This window comes from Cetorhinus maximus, chromosome 13 (assembly GCF_964194155.1).
Source record: "Cetorhinus maximus chromosome 13, sCetMax3.hap1.1, whole genome shotgun sequence".
Taxonomy (NCBI): Eukaryota; Metazoa; Chordata; class Chondrichthyes; order Lamniformes; family Cetorhinidae; genus Cetorhinus; species Cetorhinus maximus.
Window position 1 is genome coordinate 114,044,470 of NC_135891.1, and position 18,177 is coordinate 114,062,646.

The following is an 18,177-nucleotide window of genomic DNA, read 5'->3' on the forward strand; positions in this document are numbered from 1 at the left end:
TTTAAAAATTGCCTATTTAAAAGTTTAAAAAAATTACAAATAGCATTTTTTCAAAATGTAGAAATAATGGGGCCCCAGCCAATGCACAGCCTGGGGCTGGAATACACTACCTGGGAGGGTGGTGGAGGCGGGTTGCCTCACACCCTTTAAAAAGTGCCTGGATGAGCCCTTGGCACGTCATAACATTCAAGGCTATGGGCCAAGTGCTGGTAAATGGGATTAGGTAGGTAGGTAGGTCAGGTGTTTCTCACGTGTCGGTGCAGACTCGATGGGCCAAAGGGCCTCTTCTGCACTGTGATTCTGTGAAAACAGCCTTAAACACAGCAAGCGAGCAACCAAAGGGAGACACCATTTTCCCAAGGATTAAAAGGAGAATCTTCACTCCTGTGGTACAACACCCAGCACAAAAACCTAGAACCCCCGAGGGGTTCAGTCAGAAACGTCAGTGCGGCCAATAGGCGAGAGTATTCCCAGGGGACTGTAAAAAAAAACAGCATACACTGGACATGTTTGTCATTTCTCATCCCACCACCCACCCCACTCCACCGTGTTTTGGGGGTGGAGAAAGTGGGGGAGTTGGAGGGGTGGGGGAAAGGCTGCTCAGTAGGGCTGAGTTGAGGAGAGGTTTGCCAACTGGATAAGTGCCAGCGCCCCGTGCCACCGCTCCTTCTGTTCCTGCAGGTGCTGCCCGGAATAGTGTTGCTCCTTCTCCTCCTCATAGTCCTCTCCGTGGTGGCCGTTCAGCGGGTCTTTCTGCTCCTGGTCGGATTTCTGGGTGCCCGCCTCTTCCCTGGCGGGGATCGGACGCTGCTCCCGGCTCTGCCAGTACCTGAGAGGAGTTACACGGTTAAAAGACTCAAGCTGGACAAAACGAGCAATAGCAAACCCAATGCAGATTTTAAAATCATCACTGCCCCTCCGCGGGCACCTAATGGTTCAGTCTGTAACTTTATTGGGCAGTGCAGTTGGCACATTCCCCTCCCAGTGCGGTACCGAGCTCCACTCCTACTAACACTGCAACTTGCACTTGTACAGTGCCTTTGATAGAGAACAACATCCCAAAGGAGCCTTAAGGAAAGCAGATGCCAGTGCAAAAGGAGAACTTGGAAGCTTCTGGAAATATCTGGAGATTGGTCAAAGAGGTAGATTTTAATGAAGGTCTTACAAGGGGAGGAGAGGGAAGTGGCGATTGATAAATTCAATGAAGGAACTCTGGAGAAACTTCTTTACCCAGGGAGCGGTTAGTATGTGGAAGTCACTGCCACAGGGAGTAGTTATGATGAGTAGCACTGATTCATTCAAAAGGGAAGCTAGATAAACACGTGAGAGAGAGAGAAGAAGAAGAGTATAAGGCTACGTTGATGGGGTTAGACGAGGGGTGAGAGAATGATCACGCGGCGCACAAACACCAACATAGACCAGTTAGGCCGAATGGTCTGTTTCTGTGCAGTCAAATTCTCCATACTGTAGGAAGTGATTCCAGAAGTGAGGCCTGCACAGGTCAGGCGTCTCTTAACTACAGACTCTTCCTAACAGCACTGTGGGTGTACCTACACCACAGGGTCTGCAGCGGTTCAAGTCGGCGGCTCACCCACCACCTTCTCAAGGGCAATTAGGGACGGGCAACAAAAGCTGGCCTAGCCAGCGACGCCCACGCCCTGGGAAAGAATAAATAATAAAACATCTCCGGGATGACCTTGCTCATTTTGGGCATAGTGATACTGGGCCGAGGCAATTTTAACACAGCCTCATAAATGCTGGGTGACGGGCAGGGGTGGGGTGTTATTGTTTCAAGGGATGTGGGTGTCCCTGGCAAGACCAGCAATTGTTGCCCATCCTTAATTGCCCTTGAACTGAGTGGCTTGCTGGGCTATTTCACAGGGCAGTTAACCACACTGCTGTGGATCTGGAGTCACATAGGCCAGAGGATGAGAGATTTCCTCCCCTAAAGCACATTAACAATCGGTGATAGTTTTTACGGTCACCATTACTGAGACTAGCTTTATGTTGCTGTTTTATTAATTGAATTTAAATCCTGCCAGCTGCTGTAGTGGGATTTGAACCTGTTTACCCCACCCCCAGAGCACCAGCCTGGGCTTCTGGATTCCTAGGCCAGTGACATTACCACTACACCACTGTCTCCCCTGCAGTTTTAAAAATGTCAGCTAAGGGCTCTGTGCCTGATCCCTATCCCGCAAATCTGCCCAGAAAGCAAACAGGTCGGCTTATGCAGGCCTGTCATACCACTGATCCGATCATGGTTCAACAGCGGGGCCAACTCTCACAACCTAAACTCACAAATGGAAAAGGGGCCACTGGAGTGAGGTGTGTAGGCGACAAACAAAAAAAAAATAAAGAGCCCTTGAACTCCCTATTTAGGGAACAGATTCAGCCCACGGTCAACGACATCTCAACGGAGAACCACACGACGGCAACTTTCATTTATATAGCACCCTAACTGCGGAGGTACCTTCGCCACATGGACTGCAGCAGTTCCAGAAGGCGGCTCACCACCACTTTCTTGAGGGCGATGGGTAATAAATGTCAGTCTTGCCATGGACGCTCACATCCCATGAATAAAACAAAACGGCAATTGCAGTCGGTTATGGGACAAGGCAGGAGAGTTCAGTGACTCACCTCGATAACCACTCCACCACCGCCTTATCTTCTTCAGCTGTTGTGGCCTTGCCCTGGTCGTTCGCACCCTCATGCCGCCTCAGCCTGGCGTATGGGTGTTTTGAGCAGTGTCGATTGGCGTGAGTAAATTTGCTGACACAACCTGGAGAGAATTATTATTTTTTTAATTCCAATGTTACTTTACTTACACAGATACCGGAGGTGCACTTAATCCCCACAGAAATGCCACGCCACACAAAATCTCACAGGCTCAACATGGTTTCACTGCTTGCTCAAACTTTTGCCTATCTGGAGTAAAATCGCACGAGATTTGATAAAAGCCTGAGAGCATCTTGTTGCCACCTCCCGGGGGTCAGATTCAGCCACAGTGAGCTACACCTCAGCGGAGAATCATACAACAACAGTTTGCACTTATATAGCACCCCAACACAGCAAGATGTTCCCAAGGTGCTCCGAAGGAGCGTCATCAAAGAAAATTGGATACCGAGCCACAAAAGGAGACATTAGGACAGATGGCCAAAGTTTGGTCAGAGGCAGATTTTCAGGAGCTTCTTGAAAAGAGAGAGAGAGACAGCAAGGCCGAGAGGTTTGGTGAGAAAATTCCAGAGCTGAGGGCCCAGTCAGTTGAAGGCATGGCCACCAATGGTGGAAAATGAATGATCAATGACACGCAGGAGGCCAGAATTGCAGGCGTGCAAAGATGTAAAAAATCCCATGACACTATCTGAAAAGGGCAGGGAGTTCTCCCCAGTGTCCTGGCCAACATTTGTCCCTCAATCATCGTCACCAAAATAGATTATCTGCTCATTATGGCAATGCAGTTCGTGGGAGCTGGCTATGCACAAATTGGCTGCCGCGTTTCCTACATTAAAACAGTGACTCCACTTCAAAAGATACTTCATTGGCTGTAAAGGAGCTTTGGGATGCTCTGAGGTTGTGAAATGTGCAAATTCTGTGCTGGTTAGCAGCAGGTTTAAGCCACAGCAACACTCCCGATGCACAATTGGAGGCTACCCACATCCCCTGCCCCCCAGTGAAGTCTTGGCTCCGACAAATAGCACTCAGATTCTCTGTGTCTAGAGAATTGTGACGTGTCCCCGTCAAGACAGAGTGTGCTGCACTCCACGCTGGGTGAACGGAATCGACAGTAGCTGCTATTGGACACCTGGTGGCGCTGCGAGCGAACAATGCGCTGCAGTTCCTCCGAGCCCGGTCCAGTGCCGTTTGCCTTGAACCTGGGCAAGTTTGTGTCTGTCTGGGGAGTCATGCTGCTCTCCATTTAAATGACTGTACAAGCCCTCGCTCAGTTACTCAACAACCACATTGAATAAGTTTCCCCGCATGTAGATTTTTAAAAAAAAAAACAGCACAGGAAACCATTTGGCCAGTCATGCCTTTGCTGTCTCTTTGAAAGATCTATCCGCATAATCTCACTCCTCTGACCTTCCCACAATCCGTTTAAAATATTTCTCTTTCAAATATTTAGCTTCTTCCGCTGTAAAAGCTTTTTAAAAAAAAAAGTGGTTTGCAGCCATGGAAGTTGAAATGAAATGGGGGAAGAGGCAGGAATGGGAGGCCACAATCAGATCAGCCATGATCTTATTGAATGGCAGGGCAGGGTCAAGGGGCTGAATGGCCTACTCCTGCTCCTATTCCTTACATTCTTAAGATACATTTTGAAAGTGTAGTCACTGATCTGCTTCCCCCCCACTCCCCCAGCTGTGCCTGGTAGAGAATTCCACAAGCTCTAACTGTTCACAAAAAAATGGTCATAAAGCCAGGCTGATTCAGGAAGAATGTCACCGTGACTGTGATTTTACAATTAGCGCATTTCCCAAGGTCCTGCAGGACAGGCCCAGCTCTCCCTCAGTACTGCACTGGAGTGCCAGCCTGGATTTTTATGCACACATCCTGGAGTGGGACTTGGACCCCCAAACTTCTGACTCAGAGGACAGCGTAACTAAATACAAGACAGTTAAAAATAAATCCAATGAAGGAATTCGGGAGAAACTTCTTTGCCCAGACAGCAGTTTGAATGTGGAACATGTGAACAAGGAGAGTAGGCCATTCAGCCCCTTGAGTCTGCTCCGCTATTCAATAAGATCATGGGCACAATGCCACTTTCGTACCTACCTCCTATACCCTTTGACTCGCTTGTTAGTGAAGAATCTATCTACCTCAAATTTATTCATTGACTCTGCCTCCACCGATCTCTGGGCAAGAGAGCTCCACAGATTCCCGACTTTTAGAAAAAATATTTCTCCTCATCCACCTTAAATGAGACACCCCTTGTTTTTAAACTGTGTCCCCTAGTTCTAGTCTCTGCCACAAGGGGGAAACATCCTTTCAGCATCCACCCAGTAAAGTCCCCCCCCACCCAGGATCTGATATATTGTTTTATTCATTCATGGGATGTGGGAGTCGCTGGCTAAGCCAGCATTTACTACCCATCCCTAATTACCTAGAGAAGGTGGTGGTGATCTGCCTTCTTGAACCACTGCAGTCCATGTGGTGTAGGTACACCCACAGTGCTGTTAGGGAGGGAGTTCCAGGATTTTGACCCAGCAACAAGTGAAGAAACGGCGATATATTTCCAAGTCAGGATGGGGAGTGGCTTGGAGGGGAACTTGCAGTGCGTGTGTTCCCGTGTGTCTGCTGCCCTTGTCCTTCTGATGGTAGTGGTTGTGGGTTTGGAAGGTGCTGCCTAAGGAGCCTTGGTGAGTACCTGCAGTGCATTTTGTAGATAGTACACACTGCTGCTACTGTGTGTCGGTGGTGGAGGAAGTGATTGTTTGTGGATGGGGTGCCAATCAAGCGGGCTGCTTTGTCCTGGATGGTGTCAAGCTTCTTATGTTGTTAGAGCTGCACTCATCCAGGCATGTGGATAGTATTCCATCACACTCCTGACTTGTGTCTTGTAGATGGTGGACAGGCTTTGGGGAGTCAGGAGGTGGGTTACTCGTCACAGGATTCCTAGCCTCTGACCTGCTCTTGTAGCCACAGTATTTATATGGCTAGTCCAGTTCAGTTTCTGGTCAACAGTAACCTCCAGGATGTTGATAGTGGGGGATTCAGTGATGGTAATGTCATTGAACATCAAGGGGTGATGGTTAAATGCCCTCTTGTTGGAGACGGTCATTGCCTGGTACTTGTGTGGTGTGAATATTATTTGCCACTTGTCAGCCCAAGCCTAGATATTGTCCAGGTTTTGCTGGATTTGGATATGGACTGCTTCAGTGTCTGAGGAGTCGCGAATGGTGCTGAACATTGTGCAATCATTAGCGAACATCCCCACTTCTGACCTTATGATGGAAGGAAGGTCATTGATGAAGCAGCTGAAGATGGTTGGGCCGAGGACACTTCCCTGAGGAATTCCTGCAGTGATGTCCTGGAGCTGAGATGTTTCAATAAGATCATCTAAACTTGGACAGGCCCAACCTGTCTAACCTTTCCTTGTAAAATAACCCCTTCATTCCAGGAATCAGTTGAGTGAACATTCTCTGAACTGCTTTTAATGCAATAATGTCCTTTTTCAAATAAGGAGACCAAAACTGTACACCATACTCCAGATATGGTCTCACCAAGACCCTGTAAGCTGTAGGCTGTAGCAAAATATCCCCACTTTTATATCCCATTCCTCTCACAACAAACAACAATATGCCATTTGGCTGATACTAACTTTGCGATTCATGTACCAGGACATCCAAATCCCTCTCTACCACAGAGTTCAGCAACCTCACTCCATTTAGATAAGATGCTGCTGTACCTGCCCTGGGAGTGTTTGATGAGGACAGTGTAGAGGGAGCTTTACTCTGTATCTAACCCCGTGCTGTACCTGCTCTGGGGAATGTTTGATAGGGTCAGTGTAGAGGGAGATTCACTCTGTATATAACCCAGTGCAGTACCTGCGCTGGGAGTGACTAATCAGACAGTGTAGAGGGAACATGGAACATGAAGTGGTTGAGGTGAATAACATAGATGTCTTAAGGAGAAGGAAGATAAGGAGAAAGGAATAGAAAGATATGTTGGTGGAGTGAATCACAGAATTGTTACAGTGCAGGAGGCGGTCACTCAGCCATTGTGTCTGCACCAGCTCTCTGAATGAGCAATTCACTTTGTGCCATTCTCCTGCCTTCTCCCTGTAATCCTGCACATTTTTCCTTTTCAGACAACAGTCTAATTCCCTTCTGAATGCCTCTATTGAACCTGCTTCCACCACACTCTCAGGCAGTGCATTCCAGACCTTAACCACGTGCTGTTGTGAAAAAGTTTTTTTCTCAAATCGCTTTTGCTTCTTTTGCCAATTACTCTAAATATCTGTTGCCCTCTCATGCTCGGTCCTTTCAGGAGTGGGAACAGTTTCTCCCTGTCTACTCTGTCCAGGCCCCTCATGGTTTTGAGATGAAGAGGAGGCTCGTGTGGACCATAAACATCGGCGTGAAGCAGGTAAGCCAAATGGCCTGTTTCTATGTTCTAAGCGTAAAGGCAGATCAGCCATAATCTGATTGAATGGTGTAGCAAACTGGAGGGGCTGAATGGCCTACTCCTGTTCAAAGAGCCAGCACAGGCACGACGGACAGAATGGCTGTACAATTCTATGACGCTTATGAATTAGTCGGTTAAAGATCAACCCCAGCCAGACCTCCACATTGCCCTCAGACCAAAGCCCTTACATTCCCGTTTCACTCACCTGGCTCAGAGCAGATGAACGGCTTCTCTCCCGTGTGCAGGCGCTGGTGCGTCTTGAGCTGTCCACTCTGCACGAACGCCCTCCCACAGCTCGGATAGTCACACACATACGGTCTCTCACCTGAGGACCCAGTCAGAGGGGGAGAAGAGGAAGAAAAAAAAAATTTTTTAAAAAGACTTTCCCCCTCAACAATAACACACAAAGACCAAGCTCGGCAAACGTTACGACAATTATGTACTTTTGAATATCTCTTATAGAGCCAATAATTTGACACTTGTCCTTGGCTGGGCATCTTCAGTTTGATTCCCTGCAGAACGGGGCACAGGAAAAGCAGGAGTAGGAGGCCATTCAGCCCCTCGAGCCTGCTCCACCTTTCAACTAGAGCATGGCTGACCTTCTACCTCAATGCCATTTACCCACACTACCCCCAGAATCCCTTGATAAGGAGCCAGCCACTTGGACAGCGTTAAGAGGCGAGCAAGGCTATCAAACCACCTCAAGGCTGTTAGCACCAGGCGATGGCAATGAGAAAAAAAAAATTGATGCTTTCTTGTCGAGAAGCCTGGGTGAAGGCCCAAAGTCCAGTGGGTGAGGCATCAAGCTGACAAAGAGGAGTGAAGGCCACACAGCAAGCAAGAGCAGACGCCCTGGCTGAATTTTCTTTTTAACCACAGGCTCAGCACCGCTGGCTGGAGATTCCCCGATCAAGGTCAACTAACCACAAGGCAGACCAGAAATCAAACCAGTAATCCCCCACTGTGCATGAGTCCACCACATTTACCAACCGAGCCACGAGGGGGAAACTCCCAACACCATTTTTCTTTTTATTAAGCAAGTGTTAGAAACCATAAATAATAGAAATTCTGTAGACAGAAATACGTTTAACACTTCAGCCAGGATCTGTGGAAAGACGAATAAAGTTACCATTTCAGGTTGTTGACCCATTCATCAGAACTGACGAGATGTCACAGACCTGAAACCTTAACTTTGTTTCTACAAATGCCGAGTGTTTTCCAGCACTTTGTTATTATAGAATAGAATCACAGAGTGGTTACAGCACAGAAGGAAGCCATTTGGCCCATCGAGGCATGCCAGCTCTCTGCAAGAACAACTCAACTATTCCCACCCCCCCATAACCCTGCAAATTTGTCTTCAGATAACTGTCTCTTTTGAAACCCACGATTAAATCTGCCTCCAACACACTCTCAGGCAGTGCATTTTGGATCCTAACCACTCGTTGTGTAAAAATAATTTTCCTCATGTCACTATTGCTTCTTGCGCCAATTGCCTTTAGTTGGTGCCATCTGCTTCTCGATCCTTCTGCCAACAGGATGTTTCTCCCTATCTAGTCTGTCTAGACCCCTCATGGCCATGCCTCTTTTCAAATCTCCTCTTAATCTTCTCTTCTCCAAAGAGAACAGCCCCGATTCTCCAATCTATCCTTGAAACTGAAGTTCCTCAACCATGGAATCATTCTCATATTTTTTTTTTTTAAATTGAGGGAGGTGTAGGCGAGATCTTGTGGCACAGTGGGTAACATCCCTGCCTCTGAACCAAAAGCTGCAGGTTTGAGTCCCAGCCCAAAACTTGATGGCCAAGGAGGTTACTTCATAACACAGCCAGGTAGGTTGTTTATCAACCTGCAAATCCTTCCAACACACACCTGTGGCAGGCGGTAAGAGTGGGAGAGATTCCTGATCAGCCATGTGATGGAAAGAACATTGGAGCCTCTCCCATCACTATCCATAACTCCAGACTGCAACATGCATTTAAAAGTGCAAGTTGCCACAGCAACTCAGGCTCCCCAAGTGAACTATGACATATCACTACCACCACCATTAGGAAGGCAGGAAAGATTGAGGTCCAAGGTGCAGATTGTAAGAGACAAGCGAAGGTAAATGGAAAACCAGTGTTAGACGATAACCAAGCTTGAATATTAAAGGCCTATAGATTCACAAACACTAAAAAAATTATTTACGTGAAGCACTTTGATAGTTCAGGTTACATGAGAAGGAGCTTTGTAAACAGAGTTAATTTTAAGATTACAGAAGGAAGGCAAGACTGAAAGAGTTAAGATTTCCCTTAACTGAGACCCCAGAAAGGAATGAACTAGTGTAGGAGACATTGCGAGGAGTCTTGAGCTTGGTGAGTGGGCTAAGAACGATGAAGATAATGATGATAAATTTTGCAAAACATGTATAGGCAGGAGCCATGAAACATTGGTGCTGTCCCCTCAAGTGCTTACCGGTGTGTGTCCTTTTGTGCGCTTGCAGAGATTTCTCCCTCGGGAATACTCGATTGCAGATGTGACAGCGGATCCGACTAGTCGACAGGGTGCCCTCAGTGATCAAATCTCGGACTATTTCTGCTCTCGGACGGCCACGTCTCATCCCATCCTGCAACACACAACCCAAGGATGTCACTTGTGAACCTCCACAATCCCGAGTTAGAATCCTGTGCAGCGATGGCCACTCTCCCATTCACAGCGAGGGAAGGGTGGGGCAGTTGGCACATTGCAATTGGCTGCAGCTCTGTCGAACCAAGTGAAAAAATAGCACAATGATATAATTAAAATAATGGTCAGGGCCCCTGTGCCTGCCGAGTATTCAGCTACCTTTGACTGAAGGAGAATGAATGGGCTTTGAGTGCCCTGATGTCTTTAAGTATGGTATCCCTGGGAAACGGTAGTGCGGGGTTGTTTGCACTGTAGAGTAACGTGCGATTTTTTATGGCAGCTTGACTCAGTAGTAGCAATCCCAGAGGAATTAGAAGGTTCCTGTTCCAAGCTCTGCTCCAATATACAATCAAGACACCATCATGTTGGTGCAGTTTGGGGGAGTGCAGCTTTGTCACCATGTGAGATGCATATAATAGAAATTCTGTAGATAGAAATACATTCAACACTTCAGCCAGGATCTATGGAAAGACAAATAGAGTTAACGTTTCAGGTTGTTGACCATTCATCAGAACTGATGAAATGTCACAGACCTGAAACCTTAACTTTGTTTCTACAAATGCCGAGTGTTTTCCAGCACTTTGTTATTATAGAATAGAATCACAGAGTGGTTACAGCACAGAAGGAAGCCATTTGGCCCATCGAGGCATGCCAGCTCTCTGCAAGAACAACTCAACTATTCCCACCCCCCCATAACCCTGCAAATTTGTCTTCAGATACCTGTCTCTTTTGAAACCCACTATTAAATCTGCCTCCAACACACTCTCAGGCAGTGCATTTCGGATCCTAACCACTCGCTGTGTAAAAATAATTTTCCTTATGTCACTGTTGCTTCTTGTGCCATCTGCTTCTCGATCCTTCTGCCAACAGGATGTTTCTCACTATCTAGTCTGTCTAGACCTCTCGTGGCCATGCCTCTTTTCAAATCTCCTCTTAATCTTCTCTTCTCCAAAGAGAACAGCCCTGGTTCTCCAATCTATCCTTGAAACTGAAGCATGCATGTAAAAGGTGGCACTTTTGTGAAGGGCAGGAAGTTATTCCAGTGTCCTGACCTGGGGAGGATCGGTCACACAGGAACTCAGGAGGTATCCCGAGTGGCCCACATGAATGGTTGACCAGCACCGTATTATCTGCGACCAGAACCGATCTGCCCCCCCACACCCACCCCCTCCCCCTCCCCCACTCCCAATTTTCACTGAACATCCCATGCAATTTTCCACCCATCGCTGGTTCTGGCCAGCATTCTCCTGCCAACAAGTCAAAAGTAATCATTCCTTATCATTTTTGTCTTGTCCACTGCATTGCCGGGCTAGTGGTAATGTTCCCGTACTATTGATCCATAACCCTTGACTAGAAGCCTAGAGAACACAAATTCAAACCCTTCCATGGCAGTTTGAGGACTTGAATGCGATCTTAAATGGCCAAAAGCTGTTGGATTATCGATAAAACCTAACAGTTTCACTAATGTCCTTTAGGGGAGGAAACATGCTGTCTTCACCAAATCAGGGGCTAGAAATGACTCCAATCCTCACCAACATGCCTGGCTTTTAACCGCCCTCTCAATTGGCCTCCTAAGCAACTTGGCTGCATCAATCCCTCCGCGGTTCAAGGTAACTACCACCACTTTCTCATGGTCAACAGGGGAAGCGCATTAAATTTAGTCTACTGCATTCGTTGCTCCCAATGCGGTTTCCTCTACATTGGAGAGACCAAACGCAGACTGGGTGACTGCTTTGCAGAACACCTTCGATCTGTCCGCAAGCGTTACCCAGACCTCCCTGTCGCTTGCCATTTCAACACTCCACCCTGCTCTCATGCCCACATGTCCGTCCTTGGCCTGCTGCATTGTTCCAGTGAAGCTCAACGCAACCTGGAGGAACAGCACCTCATCTTCCGACTAGGCACTTTACAGCCTTCCGGACTGAATATTGAGTTCAACAATTTTAGATCATGAACTCTCTCCTCCATCCCCACCCCCTTTCCGATCCCCCCCCCCTCCTTTTCCCAATAATTTATATAGATTTTTCCTTTCCCACCTACTTCCATTATTTTTAAATGTATTTCCATCCATTGTTTTATCTCTACCTTTTAGCCTTTTCTGATTCCTTCACCCCACCCCCACTCGGGCTATCTGTACCTTGCTCATCCTGCTTTCTACCCTTAATTAGCACATTCCTTAGATAATATCACCACCTTCAACACCTCTTTGACCTTTTGTCTGTGACATCTTTTGGTTATCTCCACCTATCACTGGCCCTCTATCCAGCTCTATTTGTCCCAACCCCCCTTAAACCAGCTTATATTTCATTTCTCTTCTATTTTTACTTAGTTCTGTTGAAGGGTCATTCGGACTCAAAACGTTAACTGTGCTCCTCTCTGCAGATGCTGCCAGACCTGCTGAGTTTTTCCAGGTATTTTTGTTTTTGTTGTTGAAGCGCATTAAATGTTAGCCTCACCGGCGACGCCTATATCCAGTCATTTTGACAGAGAAGGAGGCCATTCAGTCCATCAGGTCCATGCCAGCTCTTGGTGGAGCAATCCGCTCAGTCTCATTTCCGCACTTTATCCTTGCAAGTTTATTTCCTTCAAGTACCCATGTAATTTCCTTTTTGAAATCATTCATCATCTCCACCTCCACCACCCAGGTCATACCCACTTGCTGCACGAAAAAATTCTTCCTCACATTTCCCCAGCATCCCTTGTCCAAAACCTTAAAAATGGATCCCCTTAGTCCTCGTAGGATTTTAATTTTGTCTGGATAATAGCAACCCGTGCTTCAAAACTAATTCACTGGCTCTGACGCTTTCAGAATGAGACATCAATGCAAAATTTTCTTTAACCCTTTGACTACAGTGGTGGGGCGAATCAAAGGGCGATCTGGGAAGCTATTTCAAGGTAGTGGGGTGTTTTGAGGCATTAAGCTCAGGAGACTGCAGAGTTTCCACCCCACCCATCCCTGTACTATAATTGTTTCCAATCAATCATAGCCTGCAGCTATCAGTGAGGATTACTTCGGTGCAGATGAAATAAACGGTGAAGAATTAAATATTAAAAAGGATGAGAATTTGTTTAAACTCCCTTTGCAGAAAGCCCCAGGATTTCCTTCAGCTTGACAGCCGGCTTGAAGAGGCGCTCCCACAGTGTAGCGAACCGACAGTGGCCAATCACATACAAGGGGCGGGGCCACCCGGTGTCCCGTCGCCATGGGGATGGAACGTTGGCGCCTGCTACATTTTTGGCGGGTTCCGCGCAAATACTTGCTATTTCAGGCCATTCAAAAAGAAAAAGATCTGGAAAGGCGGCATCACGACCAGCAACAAATCTCTAAATTATATTTATATTTTTAAAATGCCTGGCTTAAATGAATAATAATTGTATTAAACACGGCCCACGGTCGGGGAGAAGGAGGAAAGATTACAAGTTTTGGCTTGCAAATTAATTTGACAAAATTCAAAAACAGGAGGAAAAAAAAATTTCTGATAGATCCGGAAATTGACCTGAATTGTTAATACGCTCATTTAAAAGAAACAGCCGAAATCCACGCTGGCCTTAGAGGGAGGAACAGCAAGTGATTTCCAACGTATAAAAACAGAAAATGCTGGGAGAACTCAGTAGGTCTGGCAGCATATGTGGAGAGAGAAACGGAGTTAACGTTCCGAGTCCGTATGACTCTTCAGATTTCCAGCATCCGCAATATCTTGCTGATTTCCAGCAAACCTGTTCACCACAAACTAAATATAATCTGCAATTAGGACTTGCAGGAACTCTGCGCCTTTTAGCTCAAAGCTTACAAGATTGCAAATCAAGTTATTAGTCACAAATAGTGGCAGGACAAGTATACTATACATGCAATCTCGCCCTTTTTTTCTGACACAATTAATTATTCGCTGCATTAGGTATTAAAAACTAGTTGACAGTCCCCCCCCACCCTTGTCTGTGCAGCACATCTCTAAGACCCATTACGGGGACAGGCACAGGGAACGCAGCCTCCTTTACCTTGTATGCGGGGATATCAGGACTCTGCCCGGGTGAAGCTGATCCTGTCGATCCGATGCTGGGGGTCGGGCTCAGGCTCATACTGTTGGAGTTTTCCGGCCATTTGTAGGGAAAACCCATTGAGAAATCCCCCAGACTTAACTCCTCGGCGCCGCACTTGGGTTGGAATGGCGCGGCTTTAATCACAGAGACAATCATCCGCTTCGGCGAATTGCAGCTCGCACTCCCAGACATAATAATATACATTGAATTTTCCTTTTTTTTTTATAAAAAGGGAGATGGAAAGTCCAGTTCTTCTAAGTGTCTTTTCCTCTGACTCCTTTCCCGCGTAATTTTGCCTGCTGGGAAATCTCATTAACCAATCAGACCAGGGACACGAGGGAATCCCCGCGCTTTCCGTCCAATCAGCCGGCGAGCTTTTGTGTGTCAAGTCAGGTATTTAAACTGAGTTTAAAGCTGAAGCCGTTTTTTTTAAAAAAAAGCATGAAAATGACTCAGACTCTGGCAAGATAAGGAGATCATTGCGGAAGCATTGCATCACTGAGTGTATTGAGTAATGAGAAAAGTATGCTCTTAAATAGTAATCCGCTTTACAGTAAATTTATACAGTAATGTCTTGTCTAATGATCGAAGTGTTGTTGCGTTGGAGAATTTATGTTTAAAGGGGCAATGTTTTATTACAAATATAACTAACCTATATCTGCCTGCTCAGTGGATGCGAAAGATCCCATGGCACTATTTCAAAGAAGAGCAGGAGAATCGTCCCCAATCAGTATCACAAAAAACTGATTACCTTGTCATTCTCCTGTTGCTGTTTGTGGGAGCTTGTTGTGCACACATTGAATGCTGCGTTTCCTACATTGCAACATCCAAAAATAATTTAAAGCACAAAGTCAATACACAGCCTCCAAGGCATCGAAAATGCTTGGGTTCATGGAACGGAACTCAACTACAGTAAAGGACATTGGTTCGGCCACACTCCGAGTACAGTGTAGCCGCTTGGGACCCATCTACAGCAAAAAAAAACATTACCCTATCTGAGTGAGTTCAACACCGGGCAGCTAGTTTTGTTACAATTACTTGCAAGATTCTAGCGTCTCCCAGCTGGTCCAGTCACGAGGTTGGCACATTCGCCACAACCAAAGGAAAGCCCATAGGCTATAAAAGCAGTGCATTAAGCCCAAAAGTGGTCGAAGAGTTCATAACCAACATAAACCCCAACATGCTTCCTTTGCGAACTCATTTTTCCCCAAAAACAATTAAGGACTGGAACAATCTTCCACAAACCTTCATTCTAAGGATTCATTTAAGGAAAATCTGTCGAGCTTTTTTAATTAATGCGACCATTGACTGCGGTCATTGTGCACCTACTGAGAAAATTCCCTGGTGGAAGGCGATGGAAAGAGCCCTTACCAAATACAATGGCTAAAGTTGAAAAGCACTTAATTGGCTGTGAAGCTCCTTGAGACATCTGGTGGACGTGAAAAGAGCTATATAAATGCAAGTCTGTCTGTCTTTTCCTTTATGTGAACCTTGTACTCAGAGGCAGGAGTGCTACCCTGGCTAACTCAGACATGGTCTGATCCTCTCCAGATGCCCATTCTTCGCGTGTGATTGTAATCAATATGCAATTTGGCTCCTGCTGGCAGAATCCCAGACAAGTGATCCTGCCCTTGGCCAGTGTCCACACAAGTGCACATCCAGATATAGATCACTGGACAGCAATCAGTCAGGCGGTCGAGGGGGTCATGGTCCGACTATCTGCCTTTCTTCCTCAGGAACTTGATAATCATTGATAATCAAAACTGGGTTTTAATTTGAAGTGCTAAATTTTCCTTTAAGGTTTTGGTGTTTTTTTGTTACAGTTAGTGGTGCCCCTTTAAAAAGGCGACATTAATTCCCTCTTCTAATTAGTAGAAACATCCAATTGATTGAATATAAAAGAGGGGGAAATCTGTTTGTCTTAGCGACGACTCTCACGAGTGAAGTTTCCTTTAAAGGTTTGCTTTTTGTTCCAGTTTATTAGTTGTACCTCTTTAAAAAGGGAGCACTTATTACCTGCTTTAAATATTTGATTTAAAACCTGTTATCATTGGTTTACATCAAAAGTAGAAAGTATCCCATTGGAAACTATCCTTTTCACTGAGTTTCCTTCAAAGCTTTTTTTATTACGTTCACTAGTGTGTGCCCCTTTAAGGGGTGGGAGCACATAACCTGCATTTAAATATCTGATTTAAGCCTCTCATCATTGACTGAATATAAAAGGTAGAAACCAAACCCTTGGCTACAATCCCATTTCAATTTGAGTTGTGCCCCTTTAAGAAGGGGGAGGTTGATGGTGGGTTAGTGAACTTGTTACCTTTATGTTGTTGACAAGAACCCCTGTCAAAAGTAAAAGGCAGCAATCAGTAGCTGGGTCCTTGCCTCATTAATTTTCCAGTCCCAGGTGAACTGAGAGAAATTGTAGTGCCCCTACCATTTACACTAGTGTTCTGTCATCTGGTTTCCATAAGTTAGAAATAATCACACTTTAGACATGAAATGGGATGTCTTGTGGTGCAGTGGGTAGTGGCCCAGCCTCTGAGCCAGCTGTTCCACATTCAAGTCCCATTCCAGGACTTGATGGCCAAAGGAAAGTGCTTTCATAATGTTGCCATACAGGTTGTAAATTCTTCCAACACACGCCAATGGCAGGCAGTTAGAGTAGGAGAGATTCCTGGGGAGAAACTGGAGCCTCTACCATCACTAACCATAGCTCCAGACTACAACATGCATGTAAAAGTGCATGTTGCCATAGCAGCCCACACTCCTTTGGGGAGGGAAGCTGGTTGGCTCAATTGGGGGTGCCGGTGTGCATCAGATTGGTGTCAACAGCACAGAGTTCAATCTGTTCTGGCTGGGGTGGATTTGGGACCTACCCCCTTGCTCTACCCGTGGTCGAGGTCATGGTACTGTGGGTAGGACTTGCCTTTGGGCAGAGAACTCAAGAAAAAGACGAATCAAAATGTTAGAGCACCTAAATGTAAGATATCCTAACGTGCTTCACACAGGTGTAATTTTTCTTTAAATGGGTGCTGAGCTGGTGAAAGAAATATCAGGAAAGGTGATCAAAAGTTTAACTGAAGGGATATTACAGAGGACCATGAAGGTGGAGAAGAGTTGGACAGGCAGGGTTTTGGGAGGTGATTTCCAGTACGTGGGTCAAGGCAGCTGAAAGTGTGCCCAGTTTGCGTGGGAGATGGCTTTGGGTTGGAGGAGGTTACAGATAGGATCTTTTACTTTCATCAATGCTGCTGCATTGCTGCAATTTGGGAGCTTTGTTACTCATTTTTTAGCCAAAAAAACCTGCAGCGTATGTCCAATCTGTGGCTGAGTTTAAACCTATGTATTTTTTAACATTGTTTATTCCTGTGCTCAGTAACATATTCTGTGCATCATGGGGTTTGCCAGGGTTGTGACAACGATGCCACTTTTAGTTTCACTCTTCTGACTAATGCCTGTTTTAAACATTTACTTTTTTAACAATTTTTTTTTGTTGAGAGTATTCTGTATAGTGAATGTTCTAGGAAATGGAGAAAAAAAACAACTTTTCACACTGCCATCCAGAGTCAGGGTCTCTCAGCACTCTTAAGGTCAAGTGACCCATGGTTCGTGCATAGTTAAGATGTTTCTATATTGTCACAATATACCTCAGTTCACTCTCCTTCATCAATGAATTTACACCCCTGCCAGAATTGCTCATTTCCATTCCAGCTTTTCTAGGGTTTGATCGAATTATGCTCAATTCTAGACGACTTTCACTGAGAATCCATAAGACTTTCACTTACAATCAGGAGTGTATACTTTTCACCCATCAGTGTGGGTTTGTTTTAAAAACCAATGGATTGCATTTTAACATTGTATTTCAAGTAATCTCAAGCACTGGATTGAGGCAGAGAGGAATGTAGTCAGGGTTCCTTCTCCTGAGTGCTAACCAACAAGTCCTACTGGAAGGAGTGCACGTCAGATAACAAAGGGTCAAGTTCAATTGTGATGGTCCCTGAATAACGCACAGATGCTGGTCTGGTTTCACAAAAGAACGGTTTTTCCTGTGAGGTATTTGAAGGGATGCATGTACCCATGGAACTCTATAAGTCAGTGTGTTCAGCAAAAGTAAGGGGAAACAAATGAGGTTACAATGGAAAAAGGTAAAAAAAAATCCAAATAAAAATACATTGTTTCTAACTGGAAAGCAAAATATTGTGGATGCTGAAACTCTGAAATAAAAACAGAAAATGCTGCACTTAGCAAATCGAGCAGCAGAAACAGAATTTTCCTGTTTCATACCTTTCAGACTCAAGATTTTTTTCTACCCCAAACAATTTCCTCCAAATTTGAAGTAATAAAAACACAAAAAAAA

The 18,177-nt window shown here is 45.7% G+C and overlaps 1 protein-coding gene across 1 annotated transcript; it reads right to left on the bottom strand.

The window, feature by feature from the left end:
- Positions 1–308: 308 nt before the first annotated feature.
- Positions 309–14,054, bottom strand: LOC144689258 (zinc finger protein 367-like). The gene is made up of 5 exons (XM_078556352.1): positions 13,779–14,054; positions 9,573–9,723; positions 7,328–7,447; positions 2,638–2,779; positions 309–829 (listed from the first exon to the last, which is right to left on the bottom strand). Exons 1-5 carry the CDS (start codon positions 14,022–14,024, stop codon positions 601–603), a joined length of 888 nt encoding a protein of 295 aa, XP_078412478.1. The 5' UTR covers positions 14,025–14,054; the 3' UTR covers positions 309–600.
- Positions 14,055–18,177: the final 4,123 nt, after the last annotated feature.